The sequence below is a fragment of the Tursiops truncatus genome, chromosome 4, assembly GCF_011762595.2.
Source record: "Tursiops truncatus isolate mTurTru1 chromosome 4, mTurTru1.mat.Y, whole genome shotgun sequence".
Lineage (NCBI taxonomy): Eukaryota > Metazoa > Chordata > Mammalia > Artiodactyla > Delphinidae > Tursiops > Tursiops truncatus.
This window is the reverse complement of record NC_047037.1, coordinates 70,795,039-70,809,683: the sequence shown is the minus strand read 5'-3', so window position 1 is coordinate 70,809,683 and position 14,645 is coordinate 70,795,039. Positions and strand designations below refer to the sequence as shown.

The window sequence follows — 14,645 nt, the reverse complement described above, 5'->3', positions numbered from 1 at the left end:
GAACCACTGCCTTAGAGAAATGAAGAAAGGGAGAAAGAAGAAGTTAGATAAATGGATAGGTTAGGACAGGCAGGGGATGTAGAAAAACAGGAACACATAATAAATATTCATTTGCATATTGGGACCTGTTTCTGATAAAAGCAAAGAAGAGTCTTCTTGATTATTATAAGCCTGTAATAAACAGGCCTAATGAGATTAACTAAAAGATTCAATGAATCCACAGTGTCAACAGCCATAACCCTGTGCCTATAGATTCTGGAAAGGACAGGAATGATTCTGTCATGCAGAATCGTCAGAAGAGACTGCTATGGTAGCTCAGTAATATTTAAATGGATCACAAAGACTACAAAATTTTTAGTCTCGGCCAATGGGACCTAAATGGCAAGAACTGAGAATAGTTCAATGCTATCTATGGATGTGTAGCCTATTCTTCTACTAAAGTTCCTAGAGTGTCTGCCATCTGTGTAGTGTATGTCAGCTTTCATCTTTTGCTGAACACAGCTAGATAGTGTTGCTTTAACTGGGTGCAGACATGAATGGGGAATAACCTGAGTGTAAGCCATTGGTTTTAAACAGCCATGATATTTATGCACTCTTACCTCTTAAAAGGTAAGATCCTTTTATAAGTAGCAGATAGGTCAAATGACATTGCTGATTATTTGTCATACATATGTTGCTAGGAATAATGCCATTCATTTCCAAAAATGGAACTGAACCTTTGCTTTTGTGTTGGTTCCCCCCCCACACACACCCCACCCAAGGAACCTGTCACTCTGGCTTTATTATACCATCCCAGGCTTTGTGGTACAGACATGGAAGAGAAGACCTGTATGCACTCAATTCTGAGGATGAAACAAATTTTGTTTTTGGTCTAAAGCCCAGATAAAGTTTTTGGGTGGTTGCTGAGCACTTTGGGTAAGATCTTGATCAGAACCCCCAACTAATCAGGATAGTAGAACTCTACACAAGGAAAATAGGGAAATGAGGTAAAGGGCAAAAATTTAGGGAAGAGTCTTGCAAAATTCCTTCGTCACCGAATTTCCAGAGACATTGACAAGGCAAAGTCTTAAAGCTTAAGAAATGCTGCGAATTCTCTCTTAGTGGGGAATAGATTAGTGCCTATTGAGGCAGCTCTTTGCAACAGTTCACCAGAGGAAGAGTTAGCTGTTCGGTAGCTGGATAGCTTGAAACTGGCAAGTGGGAGACTCAGTTGCCTTTGCATTACAACATACTTTTCATTCTAATGGAGGTGTTAAAATAGGTAGGCTAGATTATTGACAATTGCTTGAAATATTTCTCATTCTATCCAAATGTATATAAACTTTAGTTAATGCTATATTTTGGAGAACTTTGTAATGTTTTTGTAGTTCTAAAATAACAATAATAGGCAAAAACCATTGTGTTTCTTTCTCTGGAATATATTGATTTTTTTTTTTTACTGGGGAATGATTGACATAAACTGTATATTAAAGTGTACAATTTGATAAATGTTGACATATGTATACCTCCATAAAACTGTCACCTCAATTAATTTAATGAACATAACAATTATGCCTCAAAATTTTCTTGTGCCGCTTTATAATTCCTCCTCTGATTTGCCACCTCCTCATTCCTAGTCAATCACTGATCTGCTGTCTGTCATTACTGATCAGTTTGCATTTTCCAGACCTATATGTAAATGGATTTTTTTTTTTGGTCTAATTTCTTTCAGTGTAATGATTTTGAGACTCAATCATGGTCTGTGTAGCAATAGTTTATTCCCTTTTTTTCTGTTGCTTAATAGTATTGCATTGTGTAGATATTATCACAATTTGTTTATCCATTCACCTGTTGATGGATGTGTTAGTTATCTATTGCTGTATAACTGATTACCCCAAAATATAGTGGCTTAAAGCAACAAACATTTATTATCTCAGTTTCTGGGCCTGGAATTTTTAGAGAGACTTAGCTGAGTGGCTTTGGCTCAGAGTCTTTAATGAGAGAGCTGATAAGATGTGGCCAGGGTTACTGTAATTTGAAGGCTTCACTGGGGTTGGAGGATCCAATTCTAAGATAGGGCCGTGCATATGACTGTTGACTGCAGGCCTCAGTTCCTCACCAAGGAGCCTCTTTACAGGGCTGCTTGCGTGGTTTTTACTGCATGGAATCTGGTTACTCCCAAAACAAATGATACAAGAGTAAGGGCAAAGAGAAAGATGCAATACTATCCATGACTTAGTCTCAGAAGTTACTGTGTGTCACTTCCTCCATATTACTATTTGTTAGAAGTAAGTCTCTATGACCAGCCACTCTCAAGGGGAAAAGCTCCACTTTTGAAGGGAAGAATGTCAAACAATTTGTGGACGTATTTTAAAGCCAATACAATGAACATTTGAGTTGTTTCCCAGTTTTGGCTATTACAAATAAAGCTGCTTATAAAAAATATGTGTAAAAGTCTGTATAGATGTATGCTTTTATTTCTTTTGTGTAAATAGCTAGAGGTAGAATGGGTAGTATGTTTAACATTTTACGAAACTACTTATATAGTGAAATCTACAAAAAAATTGCTAAGAAGAATTATGGAAAGAAGAATTTCTTTTATTATTTATTAATGCTTATAATGATGTTAATATTCTTTTATACATTAAATTTCTAAAAGTTTTAAATTTCATTAAAGAAAACCTCCAAAATCTGGAAATTGTTTTCCAAATTTGATTGTATCCTTTTATACAAGCAGTGTATGAGAGTTCTAGTTGTTCCACATGATTGCCAACACTTGGTATGGATACTCTTCTTAATTTTGTTATGGTTTTAATTTGCATTTCCTTAATAACTAATGATCCCAAGAATCTTTTCATGCGTTTATTTGCCACCCTTGTATTTTCCTCAATGAAATGTCAGATCTTTAGCCCATTTTAAAAAGTTGGGCTGTTTATCTTATTATTTAGTTACAAGAGTTCTTTCTATATTCCAGATATGTTGTTTGTCAGATAAGTGTTTTGCAGATACGTATTTTCTCCCAGGCTTTGGCTTATCTTTTTTATTTTTGTAGCAGTATCTTTCGAAGAGCAATAGTTTTTAATTTTGATGAAGTAAATTTATTGATCTTTTTTTCTTTTATAGTTTTCTTTTTGTGTACTATTAAGATATGTTTGCCTAACCCAAGTTCACTGACACTATTCTAGGTTTAGTTTAGATCTGTAGATCCATCCCAAGTTAATTTTTGTGTATTTTGCATGGTAAGGGTCGAGTTTCATTTTTTGGTCATAAGGCTGTCCAGTTGTTTGTTCCAGCATCATTTGCTCAAAAAATTATCTTTTCCCTATTGGCATCTTTTGTTTAAAAAAAAAAAAGTTGACCGTGTGTATTGGTCATTTCTGGACTCTATTCTGTTTTATTGACCTTTTTTGCCTATCTTTAATACTACAAATGCCTTGATTACTGTAGGTTTCATAATAAGTCTTGAAATCAAGTAGGTTAGATATTTCAACTTTCTTCCTTCTTTTCAAAATTGGTTTGGCTACTCTAGGTCCCTCACATTTCCATATATATTTTAGAATCAAGTTTTAAACTTCTACAAAATGCCTTACTGGAATTTGGAGTGGGATTGCATCAAATCTATGTAGATCAATTTGGTGAGAATTGACATCTTACTAATATTGAATCTTCTAATCCATGAACACAATATATCTGTATTTATTTAGGTTTTCTTTAATTTCTCTTGGCAGTATTTTGTGATCTTCATCGTACAAGTCTTGCATATCTTTTGTCAAGTTTATCCCTAAGCATTTCCTATTTTTTGGTGCTATTGTAAGTGATATATTTTAAAGTTCAGTTTCTAATTGGTCATTGCTGGTGTATAGAAATACCACTGAATCTTGTATACTGACTTTATTTCTGCAGACTTGCTAAATTCACTTATTAGTTCTAGTAGGCTTTCCTGTAGTTTCTCTTTAGTTATGTTTGTTCATTTGTTTTGTTTTTTAGATTCCATATATAAGTGAAATCATATAATATTTGTCTTTCTTTTTCTGACTGTTTCATATAGCATAACACCCTCTAGGTCCATGCATGTTGTAGCAAATGGCAAATATTAGAAGTCATAGCCACAGGAGTCAGACAAGAAAAATAAAAGGAATGCAGATTGGAAAGGAAGATATAAAACTGTCAATGTTCGCAGATGCCATATGATACTATATATACAAAATCCTAAAGATGCCACCAAAAAACTACTGGCACTTGTCAATGAATTCAGTAAAGTTGCAGGATACATTTTTTTTTAACATCTTTATTGGAGTATAATTGCTTTACAATGGTGTATTAGTTTCTGCTTTATAACAAAGCGAATCAGTTATACATATACATATGTTCCCATATCTCTTCCCTCTTGCATCTCCCCCCCTCCCACCCTCCCTATCCCACCCCTCTAGGTGGTCACAAAGCACCAAGCTGATCTCCCTGTGCTATGTGGCTGCTTCCCCCTAGCTATCTGTTTTACGTTTGGTAGTGTATATATGTCCATGCCACTCTCTCACTTTGTCACAGCTTACCCTTCCCCCTCTCCATATCCTCAAGTCCATTCTCTAGTAGGTCTGTGCCTTTATTCCTGTCTTACCTCTAGGTTCTTCATGACCTTTTTTTTTTTTTATTTTACTTAGATTCCGTATATATGTGTTAACATACGGTATTTGTTTTTCTCTTTCTGACTGACTTCACTCTGTATGACAGACTCTAGATCCATCCACCTCACTACAAATAGGATACATAATTAATATGCAGAAACCTGTTACATTTCTGTACGCTAACAATGAAGTAACAAACAGTCCCATTTACAATCACATCCAAAAGAATAAAATACATGGAAATAAATCTAACTAAGGAAATAAAAGACTTAGAAAACTATATGACACTGATCAAAGAAATTAAAGATGACACAAACAGATGGAAAGGTATACTGTGCTCATGGATTGAAAGGAATAATATTTTTAAAATGACCATACTACCTCAGGCGGTGTGGGGATTCATTTTAATCCTTATCAAAATCCCAATTACATTTTTCACAGAACTGGAAAAAATAATTCTAAAATATGTATGGAAACATGAAAGACCCGAAGTAGCCAAAACAATCTTAAGAGAGAAGAACAAAGCTGGAGGTATCATGCACCCTCATCTCAAACTATACTACAAAGCTGTAGTAATCAAAACAGTGTGGTACTGGCACAAAAACAGACACATAGATCAAGGGAACAGAATAGAGAGCCCAGAAATGAACCCACATTTATATGGGCAATTAATATATGACAAAGGAGGCAAGAGTACACAGTGGGGGAAAGGCAGACTCTTCAATAAATGGTGTTAGGAAAACTGGGCAGCTACATGCAAAAGAATCAGATGACTACATTCTCACACCATATACAAAAATAAACTCAAAATGGATTAAAGACTTAAATGTAAGATCTGAAACCATAAAACTTCTAGAAGGAAACATAAGCAGTATGCTCTTTGACATCTGTCTTAGCAATATTTTTTTGGCTATGTCTCCACAGTCAAGGGAAACAGCAAAGATAAGCAAATGGGACTACATGAAACTAAGAAAGCTTTTATACAGTGAAGGAAGCCATTAACAAAATGAAAAGGCAGCCTACTGAATGGGAGAAGATGTTTGCAAATGTTATATCCAACAAGGGGTCAATATCCCAAATATACAAGGAACTCATACAACTCAGCATCCAAAAAAACCCCAAATACCCCAATTTAAAAAATGGGCAGAGGACCTGAATAGACATTTTTCCAAAGAAGACATACAGATGGTCAACAGGCACATGAAAAAATGCTTTCAAAACCACAATGAGATATAACCTCACATTTGTCAGAATGGCTGTTATCTAAACAAACCAAATGCAAATCAAAACCACAATGAGATATAACCTCACATTTGTCAGAATGACTGTTACCTAAACGTTAACAAGTAACAAGCATTGGTGAGCATGTGGAGACAGGTAAATCTTTGTGTGCTGTTGATGGGAATATAAATTGGTACAGCCACTATGGAAAACAGTATGGAAATTCCTCAAAAAACTAAAAGTAAAACTACTGTATGGTCCAGCAAGTTCACTCTTGGGTACTTAACCAAAGAAAACAAAAACACTAATTAGAAAAGATACATACACCCCTGTGTTCATTGCAGCATTATTCACAATAGGCAAGATATGGAAGCAATCTAAGTGCCTATCAGTAGGTGAATGGATGAAGAAGGTGTGGTGTATATATTACATGTATAGTATATGTACAATGGAATATTATTCCACCATAAAAAAGAATGAAACCTTGCCATTTGTGACAAATAGGGTGGACCTAGAGGGTATTAAAGTTATTTTCAAATTTAAATTTATTTATTTATTTATTTATTTTGGACTGTGTTGGGTCTTCGTTTCCATGCGAGGGCTTTCTCCAGTTGCGGCAAGCGGGGGCCACTCTTCATTGTGGTGCATGGGCCTCTCACTGTCGCGGCCTCTCCTGTTGTGGAGCACAGGCTCCAGACGCGCAGGCTCAGTAGTTGTGGCTCACGGGCTTAGTTGCTCTGTGGCATGTGGGATCTTCCCAGACCAGGGCACGAACCCGTGTCCCCTGCATTGGCAGGCAGATTCTTAACCACTGCACCACCAGGGAAGCCCCAAATTTAAATTGTAACAAAATTGATTCCTTGTGGTGTACAGTTTTATGAGTTTTGACAAATGCATACGGTTGGGTCTCCATACCTCAATCAAGATGCAGTTTTGTTAACTCTCGAAATACTCTTATTAACCCATTGTTAGTCACCCTTTCCTTCTTCCTCCTACCATTGTAAATTGCTGATTTGATATCCATCCTGTAGTTCTGCCTTTTCCTAAATGTCATATAACTGGACTCATTCAGTTTGTACCCTTTTGAATATGACTTATTTATCAAAATGCATTCAGATTCATCTATGTGGTTGTATGTATTAATAGTTCTTTCTTTTTTATTGCTGAGTAGTATTCCATTGTATAGATATACTATAGTTTGTTTCTCCAAGGACATTTGGGTTGTGTCCAATTTTTGGCAATTAGGAATGAAACTGCTAAAAAACATTTGTATGCAGATTTTGTTATGAACCTAAGTTTTCATTTCTCTTGGGCAAATACCTAAGATTGGGGTTGCTAGGTTTTATGTAAAGTTACCTTTAACTTTATAGGATAGGAGAGGTTTTTCACTATAGATTCTATTTCTTTAATTCTGTTTAGGTTTCTTTTTTTTTTTTTTTTTGGCCACGCCATGTGGCTTCTCAGTTCCCCAACCAGGGGTTGAACCCAGGCCACAGCAGTAAAAGCCCAGAATCCTAACCATTAGGCCACCAGGGAACTCTGTTTAGGTTTCTGATATCTTCTTTTTTTAAAATTTTTTTATTGAAGTATAGTTGATTTACAAAGTTGTATTAGTTTCTGGTATACAGCAAAGTGACTCAGTTATGTGTGTGTGTGTGTGTGTGTATATATATATATATATTCTTTTTCACATTCTTTTCCACTATGGTTTATTACAGAATATTCAATATAGTTCCCTGTGCTATACAGTAGTACCTTGTTGTTATCCATCCTATATGTAATAGTTTGCATCTGCTAATCCTGAACTCTCAATCCTTCCCTCCCTCACCTCCCCTCCTCCTTGGCAACCACAAGTCTATTCTCTATGTCTGTGAGTCTGTTTCTGTTTCGTAGATAAATTCATTTGTGTCATATTTTAGATTCCACATATAAGTGATATCACATAATACTTGTCTTTCTCTGGCTGACTTCACTTAGTATGATAATCTCAAAGTCCGCCCATGTTGCTGCAAATGGCATTATTTCATTCCTTCTTATGGCTGAGTAATATTCCATGTATCCATTCATCTGTTGATGGACATTTAGGTTGCTTCCATGTCTTGGCTGTTGTAGATAGAGGTGCTATGAACATTGGGATGCATGTATCTTTTCAAATTAGAGTTTTCTCTGGAAGTATGCCCAGGAGGGGGATTGCTGGATTACATGGCAACTCTATTTTTAGTTTTTTAAGGAACCTCCATACTGTTTTCCCTAGTGGCTGCACCAATTTACGTTCTTACCAACAATGTAGGAGGGTTCCCTTTTCTCTACACCCTCTCCAGCATTTATTATTTGTAGACTTTTTAATGATGGCCATTCTGACTGGTGTGAAGTGAGACCTTATTGTAGTTTTGATTTGCATTTATCTAATAATTAGAGAAGTTGAGCATCTTTTCATGTACCTATTGGCCATCTGTATGTTTTCTTTGGAGAAATGTCTATTTAGGTCTTCTGCCCATTTTTTGATTTGTTTGTGTTTTTGTTATTGAGTTGTATGAGCTCTTTGTATATTTTGGAAATTAAGCCCTCGTCAGTCACAACATTTGCAAATTTTTTCTTCCAGTCTGTAGGTTGTCTTTTCATTTTGTTCATGGTTTCCTTTGCTGTTCAAAAGCTTCTAAGTTTGATTAGATCCCATTTGTTTATTTTTGCTTTTATTTCTGTTGCCTTGGGAAACTGCTCTTAACGTTGCTACAGTTGAGCTTTGTTAGTTTTTGTCCTTCAAAGTATTTCCCCATCTCATCTATTGAATTTATCGGCATAAAATTTTTCCCCTGATTATCCTTTTTTAATATCTGTAGAATCTGTGGTGAAGCCATCTCTCTCCTTTTTATTGTATGAAATTTGTGTCTTCTTTCTTCCTGATCACTTTGGTTGTGGGTTTATCTATTTTAGATCTTCTTAAAGAACTAGCTTTAGGTTTCATTGGGTTTTGGCTATTGATTTTCTGTTTTCTATTTAGTTGCCTTCCAAACTGATCTTCATTATTTCCTTTCTTCTGCTTAATTTGGGTTTAATACTTTGGGATTAACATAATACAAAACTGTTTTTCCTTTGGAAGTGAATTGACAGATTTTGAAACCCTGTACTCAATCCAGGTTTTGTGTGTGTGTGTGGGGGGGTGTGTGTGTGTGTGTATTTGGCGTTTAGACAAGGACGTAAGACTTTGCTAATAGTAAGATTCCATAGAGACTGAATTTTTTTGGTACTGCTTTTAGTCAGTTGAAGGACATAAGGTTTTCTTTTTCTTTTTAATATTTATTTTTCTGCCTCTTCATCTGGCATGTGTTTCAAATTCTGAATGAAGTGTATCTGTAAATTATGAAAGTACTTGGAATTCCCATGCCAAGCCTTGTGAAATTTACCACACATAGTTAAATATGTGGCATCCATTAAGTGGTGTAAAATATTGTCGTGAGAAGTAAAATTTTATTCTCATTTTTAATCTTAGCAATAATTTAACCTGAAGGGCTATATAATATTTACTTGAGTTCTGAATTTAAGACATTTAAATCCACAGGTCTTCCCAAATGAGAAACCTCTAACTAAGGTATAAGGCAGTTCTAGAGTTGTTTTCATTTGTTTTGTTTTAATATATTAGAGTAAGAAATTTCTGTGGTGGATAGAGTAGAATTTGTATTACTCTTTTAGGTTGTCTTCCAAAGCCTGAATTAGAGTCAAGGAAATAAATTGCTCTACTGATTGAACATTGTATTTAAATATTAATGCACATTTCATTCCTCTGTAAATAGAAGTAATTTTATTTTTTAAACAGATGAAATTGGCTTGAAAATCAGTTTGTTTCTTTTTTAAATACTTATGCAATGTTCAGTAAGAAATGTAGGTGTTATTAGAATTGGAATATTGTTGGAAGGATGTAATATTTACGGAACTAAATGAAAATTATTTTCTTTGTTTACTTTTCTAATTGTTTAATGTCCTTCTTTTCTTTTAGATCCTATTTGACCAAACTCAGAGATCGATTAAGGCACAGCTTCAGAACTTTGTCAAAGAGTAAGTCAGTTGCAGAGAAAAGAAAAGAAAAGCAACCAGTTAATGATCACATCTGGGAGTTGGTATCTTTTCAGAGAGCTTAGAAACATGACTTAGTGAAAATATGGGGGTTTTTGTGTGTTTTTTGCTTTGTGAAATTTATATTGCATTTTTTCCTGAATTACTCTGTAAAGGAGTCAGACTTCATGCCTTTCAATGAATCATTTATACTATGAAATTTGTGTTCAGGATACATAGTTCAAATTGTTACAGACTTAAAAAAAAATTTTTAATGTAAATAAATAACCTAATGATCTTTAAAAATCAAAGCAGATCCCAAAAGTGGTTGAAATACTGTCAGTTATTCTAGTTGTCTCAATATGGTATTTTCTTTGTAGAGAAGATAATAGAATATACGAGAATGAGTAATGAAGGTGCATAATGAGTAATGAAGCAAACCTTTTGTGTCACATTCATCACATTTTATATGTGAAATAAAATGAAACTAGAAATAAAAAATTTATCTGAACTTCCAGGTAGGAACGTTTTCCTTTTCCACATTAATAATTTCACTTTATGTCTTTTAATTCCTGACTGAGAATATATTAAATTACAGATAAAGTTGATTATGATATAGTATTCAGATGTTAAAAGCTATAAATAGTGGCAGATCTCATGAACATAATGCACTTCTGTTTTAGTAGGTTAGAATTTGTTATTCTGGAGGTGATGTCTTGCAGATCATTTATAAATCACTTCAAAATAGACTAATATTCAGAATGTCCTTATAGAGTGTATACATGAAAATTTATGGCTTCTTATTAAAGTCTTTGCTAGGTACACGTTATTATTATTGTTATTATTTTAAAGTCATTTGTCTTCAAATTACTTTGCCTAATTCCTTGGTAGAAAAAGTAAAAGGATGTTATATATTTACCTAAGATCATTAATGAATCAAGGTTTCAGATTTTCAGACTACTGAAATGGATACTGTTATTCTCTACTGGTACATAATTCTTTTAGAAAGCATTCTTCTGTGTGTGTGTTTTAAGAATATATTCATGTCCTTTGGACTCCTAATTTTTTTCAACAATAAATGAATGTTGTTTCTTAAAGTGTGGTCTGTAGACCACCATAACAGTGAAATCAAGGGCATGTCTTAAGAAAATCCCTCAGATTTCTAGGGCTTATCCCAAAAACACAAAGAATTGTAATCTCTGGTAGAGGACCCTTGGAACTTGCATTTTTAACAAGTTCCCTATGGTATATACTACTGTTTAAAAATCATTTTGTCTTTTTTTTTTTAATTGGGGTATAGTTGCTTGACAATGTTGTGTAAGTTTCTGCTGTATAGCGAAGTGAATCAGCTATATGTATACATATATCCCCTCTTTTTTGGATTTCCTTCCCATTTAGGTCACCACAGAGTATTAAGTAGAGTTCCCTGTGCTATACAGCATGTTCTCGTTAGTTACCTATTTTATACATATTACTGTGTATATGTCAATCCCAGTCTTCCAATTCACCCCACACACCCCTGCCCCCGCTTGGTGTCCATATGTTTTTTTCTCTACATCTGTGTCTCTATTTCTGCCTTGCAAACAGGTTCATCTGTACCATTTTTCTACATTCCACATATATGTGTTAATACACGATATTTGTTTTTCTCTTTCTGACTTAGTTCACTCTGTATGACAGTCTCTAGGTCCATCCACATTGCTACAAATGACCCAATTTCATTCCTTTTTATGGCTGAGTAATTTTCCATTGTATATATGTACCACATCTTTATCCATTCATCTGTCAGTGGACATTTAGGTTACTTCCATGACCTGGCTATTGTAAATAGTGCTGCAGTGAACATTGGGGTGCATCTGTCTTTTTGAATTATGGTTTTCTCTGGGTATATGCCCAGTAGTGGGATTGCTGGGTCATATGCTAATTCTGTTTTTAGTTTTTAAAGGAACCCTCATACTGTTCTCCATAGTGGGTGTATCACTTTACATTTCCACCAACAGTTGCAAGATAGTTCCCTTTTCTTCACACCCTCTCCAGCATTTATTGTTTGTAGATTTTTTGACGATGGCCATTCTGACTGGTGTGAAGTGATACCTCATTGTAGTTTTGATTTGCATTTCTCTAATAATTAGTGATATTGAGCATCTTTTCATGTGCCTCTTGGCCATCTTTATGTCGTCTTTGGAGGAATGTCTATTTAGGTCTTCTGCCCATTTTTTGATTGGGTTGTTTGTTTTTTTGATATTGAGATGCATGAGCTATTTGTATTTTTTGGAGATTAATCCCTTGTCTGTTGCTTCGTTTGTAAATATTTTCTCTCATTCTGTGGGTTGTCTTTTCGTCTTGTTTATGGTTTCCTTTGCTGTGCAAAAGCTTTTAAGTTTCATTAGGTCCCATTTGTTTGTTTTTATTTTTATTACTGAAGGAGGTGGGTCAAAGAAGGTCTTGCTGTGATTTATGTCAAAAAGTGTTCTTCCTATGTTTTCCTCTAAGAGTTTTATAGTGTCTGGTCTTACATTTAGGTCTCTAATCCATTTTGAGTTTATTTTTGTGTATGGTGTTAGGGAGTGTTCTAATTTCATTCTTTTACATGTAGCTGTCCAGTTTTCCCAGCACCACTTATTGAAGAGGCTGTCTTTTCTCCACTGTATATTTTTGCCTCCTTTGTCATAGATTAGGTAACCATAGGTGCATGGGTTTATCTCTGGGGTTTCTGTCCTGTTACATTGGTCTGTATTTCTGTTTCTGTGCCAGTACCATACTGTCTTGATTACTGTATCTTTGTAGTATAGTCTGAAGTCAGGGAGCCTGATTCCTCCAGCTCCATTTTTCTTTCTCAAGATTGCTTTGGCTGTTTGGGGTCTTTTGTGTCTCCATACAAATTGTGCAATTTTTTTGTTCTAGTCTGTGAAAAATGCCATTGGTAATTTGGTAAGGATTGCATTGAATCTGTAGATGGCTTTGGGTAGTATAGTCATTTTCACAGTATTGATTCTTCCAATCCAAGAACATGGTATATCTCTCCATTTGTTTGTGTCATCTTTGATTTCTTTCATCAGTGTCTTGTAGTTTTCCACATACAGGTCTTTTACCTCCTTAGGTAGGTTTATTCCTAGGTATTTTATTATTTTTGTTGCATTGGTGAATGGGATTATTTCCTTAATTTCTCTTTCTGATCTTTTGTTGTTAGTGTATAGGAATGCCAGAGATTTCTGTGCATTAATTTTGTATCCTGCAAATTTACCAAATTCATTGATTAGCTCTAGTAGTTTTCTGGTGGCATATTTAGGATCTTCTACATATAGTATCCTGTCATTTGAAAAGTGACAGTTTTTCCAATTTGTATTCCTTTTATTTCTTTTTCTTCTCTGATTGCTGTGGCTAGGACTTCCAAAACTATGTTGAATAATAGTGGTGAGAGTGGACATCCTCATCTTGTTCCTGATCTTAGAAGAAATGCTTTCAGTTTTTCACCATTGAGAATGGTGTTTCCTGTGGGTTTGTCAGATATGGCCTTTATTATGTCGAGGTAGGTTCCCTCTATGCCCACTTTCTGGAGAGTTTTTATCATAAATGGGTGTTGAATTTTGTCAAAAGCTTTTTCTGTATCTATTGAGCTGATCATATGGTTTTTATTCTTCAATTTGTTAATATGGTGTATCACATTGATTGGTTTGCGTATATTGAAGAATCCTTGCATCCCTGGGATAAATCGCTCTTGATCATGGTGTATGCTCCTTTTAATGTGTTGTTGGATTCTGTTTGCTAGTATTTTGTTGAGGTTTTTTGCATCTATATTCATCAGTGATACTGGTCTGTAATTCTCTGTTTTTGTGATATCTTTGTCTGGTTTTGGTATCAGGGTGATGGTGGCCTTGTAGAATGAGCTTGGGAGTGTTTCTCTCTCTGCAATTTTTTGGAATAGTTTGAGAAGGATGGGCGTTAGCTGTTCTCTAAATGTTTGATAGAATTCGCCTGTCGAGCCATCTGGTCCTGGACTTTTTGTTTGTTGGAAACTTTTTTTTTTTTTTGCGGTACGCAGGCCTCTCACTGTTGTGGACTCTCCCGTTGCGGAGCACAGGCTCCGGACGCGCAGGCTCTGGATGCGCAGGCTCAGCAGCCGTGGCTCATGGGCCTAGCCGCTCTGTGGCATGTAGGATCTTCCCGGACCGGGGCACGAACCCGTGTCCCCTGCATCGGCAGGCGGACTCGCAACCACTGCGCCACCAGAGAAGCCCAGTTTTATTGATCTTTGCTCTTGTTTTCTTTTTTTCTGTTTCATTTATTTCTGCTCTGATATTTGTGATTTCTTTCCGTCTACTAACGTTGGTTTTTATTGTTTTGTTTTGGTTTTTGTTTTGTTTTCTTCCTCTTTTTCTAGTCCCTTTAGGTGTAAGGTTAGATTGTTTATTTGAGATTTTTCATGTTTCTTGTGGTAGGATTATATTGCTATAAACTTCCCTCTTAGAATTGCTTTTGCTGCATACCATAGGTTTTGGGCTGTCGTGCTTTTGTTGTCATTTGTCTCTAGGTATTTTTTGATTTCCTCTTTGATTTCTTCAGTGACCTCTTGGTTATGTAGTAGCATATTGTTTAGCCTCCCTGTGTTTGTGTTTTTTTCCTGTAATTGATTTCTAGTCTCATAGCATTGTGGTCAGAAAAGATGCTTGATACGATTTCAATTTTCTTAAATTTACTGAGGCTTGATTTGTGACCCAAGATGTGATGTATAATGTTCCATGTATAATGTATAATGTGTATAATGTATAATGT

At 35.3% G+C, this 14,645-nt stretch overlaps 1 protein-coding gene across 5 annotated transcripts in view; it reads left to right on the top strand.

Moving 5' to 3' along the window:
- The window catches only part of ACAP2 (ArfGAP with coiled-coil, ankyrin repeat and PH domains 2), a 165,344-nt gene that overhangs the window by 92,927 nt on the left and 57,772 nt on the right, over positions 1-14,645 (top strand). For all 5 annotated transcript variants that reach the window (XM_073804053.1, XM_073804055.1, XM_073804052.1 and 2 more), the window contains one exon: positions 9,817-9,875. In XM_073804053.1, the coding sequence (XP_073660154.1) occupies positions 9,817-9,875 (59 nt within the window). The remainder of the gene's footprint in view (positions 1-9,816; positions 9,876-14,645) is intronic.